The sequence below is a fragment of the Eimeria mitis genome, genomic scaffold, assembly GCF_000499745.2.
Source record: "Eimeria mitis Houghton genomic scaffold, Emh_scaff7908, whole genome shotgun sequence".
Lineage (NCBI taxonomy): Eukaryota > Apicomplexa > Conoidasida > Eucoccidiorida > Eimeriidae > Eimeria > Eimeria mitis.
Window position 1 is genome coordinate 1 of NW_024016172.1, and position 2,091 is coordinate 2,091.

General features: G+C 51.3%; 1 protein-coding gene across 1 annotated transcript; it reads left to right on the forward strand.

Moving 5' to 3' along the window:
• Positions 1–79: 79 nt before the first annotated feature.
• On the forward strand, positions 80–2,057 carry EMH_0093100 (uncharacterized protein; the record flags this gene model as incomplete). Its single annotated transcript, XM_038023086.1, has 6 exons — positions 80–182; positions 291–389; positions 715–834; positions 1,073–1,194; positions 1,360–1,952; positions 2,042–2,057. The coding sequence occupies 6 exons, from the start codon at positions 80–82 to the stop codon at positions 2,055–2,057; spliced, it is 1,053 nt and encodes a 350-aa protein (XP_037878940.1).
• Positions 2,058–2,091: the final 34 nt, after the last annotated feature.

A 2,091-nucleotide genomic window follows, 5' to 3' on the forward strand; every position in this document is an offset into this window, starting at 1 on the left:
TATATATATATATATATATATATATATATATATATATATATATATATATATATATATATATATATGGGGGCATTTTGCCATGCCGGTGGGAGTAGAGACCTCCAAGGCGCAGGAGATGAAGGCATCTGTGTCCTTCAGGGGAGAGGGAGGGGATGTTACGCCTCTGTCTGAGAGCGTGCATAGTGCTTGAGGAGCGGCATTTGGTTACCTGCATCGTGCCAGTCCAAAACCACCTCTTGTTCACATTGTGCTGAAGGGGTGCTAAGTTGTGCTTGCGTTTTGATCCTTAGGCTCTTCGAATATCCAGCGTGTGGCACTCCCTGTGCGCGGAGAGTTGGTGTTGGACTCGCACGATGCATGTAACCAAATGTCGCTTGTCAATCACTATGGTGAGCTTCGTCATCTGCTCATTGGTTTCCATGCTCCGTTTGCCGTTTCTCGTGGTTTGGCGAGGGGTGCTTCATCTGCTCTATTTTCCGTATGCTTCGTGCTTTGCGTTTTAGTGATGGGCGGGCTCAACCCCCGTTCTGCTTTATATATCTAATCTTGCCTTCCCCCCGGTAGCGGCATGTTGCTTAGCGAACTCTACGTATATAGTGTCCTCAGTCGGTGGTTCCGTGCGTGTGCTGGTGATAAGCTTTAAACGTGATGTGAGATGAATTGCTGGCATGGTTGAGCTCCCAGGCACGGCTTGCTGTTCTGTCACCTCTTCAGGCACCATTGGACTGCTAGGAGAAAAAATATGCCACTGCAACACAGAGTGGCAACAGGTCTTCGTGGACGGTTGGCCCCACATTGTTCTCACAACGATACCGGGAGTTGCGATAGAGCCAGGTATATTCCCAGGCTTTTCCGATAGTAGCCTCTTCTCGGATATCTTTCCCAGATGTTTTATTGATCTCTGGATTTGTTTGGTGTGTTCGTCACAGCCGCCTTTTAATGTAAATGCGTGTGGGGTCAAGTGTCATGAAGGGAAGCAGCATTATTCGGCTGGCTTGCTCCCTGGATGACAAGCAGCAGCGTGTGAGCTTTCATTGATGCCTGCTGCTGGTCAGTGTTGCTTATGGTGCAGGAGAAGAAGTGCTGGCTGACTTCGGCTATGATTGGTTCAATAGGGTGCAAGATGCATCGCACAAGGCGATAGCCCGCGAGCTCCTTGACTATCGAATTGGCGCTAAGACCGGCGCATGTCAGGTGCGCTGATTGACACACAATGATGCAACGCAATATACATAACGGCAACCGTATATGCAATCGAATGACAAGCAATGATACAACGCAGTATACATAACAGCAACCGTATATGCATTCTCTCACTAGCTCGTCTTTGTGCATGTTGCGGCATTCAATGTGCAACAGACCCTGGCTCCGGCACGGAATGCAGAGTGTTTGGTGCGGGACAACGACGTGACGTTGCAGACTCGAGCCCGGATGGGCGAAGTGTGCCCCTATTGTCACTCGGATGAAATACCCGTAGTGGCAAATGCCTCTTCGAAGACTTCATTGAAGGTTGCAGACAGTGGCGGCAAGTCGGCAGCAACAGGCAAACAAGGAACAGGCGAGAGGCCACAGAAGAGCCAGCCGCAGGGACAACAAACAATCCAGGCAACAGACGTGGCAGGAAATGAGCAAGCAATGCCTATCTGGGGAGAGCAGGTCGTGCACTGTGACGGATGTGATAGACCCTGCCATCTCCGATGCATCTTCGGGGCTCATAGTGCCGACAGGAGTCTGCATGCGCAGCAGCAGGAGCCAGAGAACGGGGCACAGGAGCAGCATCAGCAGCAGAAAGACCTTCAGGAGGGGAATCTTGAGAGGGACGAACGGCGGCAGCAAGAACAACTGCAAGAGCATCGGGAGGAGGGAAAACAGCAGCATAAGGAGCCCCCAGAGCATGTTGAGAAGCCGCTGCACAGAGACACATCCACATCGATTCAAGAACCTAAAGATCCGTGCAACTCTTCAGGGGGATCGAATGACGCAATTCCTGGGGCCCCACAAGCAACGCAGCCCTTCCACCAGTTCGGCGTTATTCGGACAGGCGAGACTGTGGATGACGTCTACCGTTGGTTCGTTGAGGGGGACTGCAAG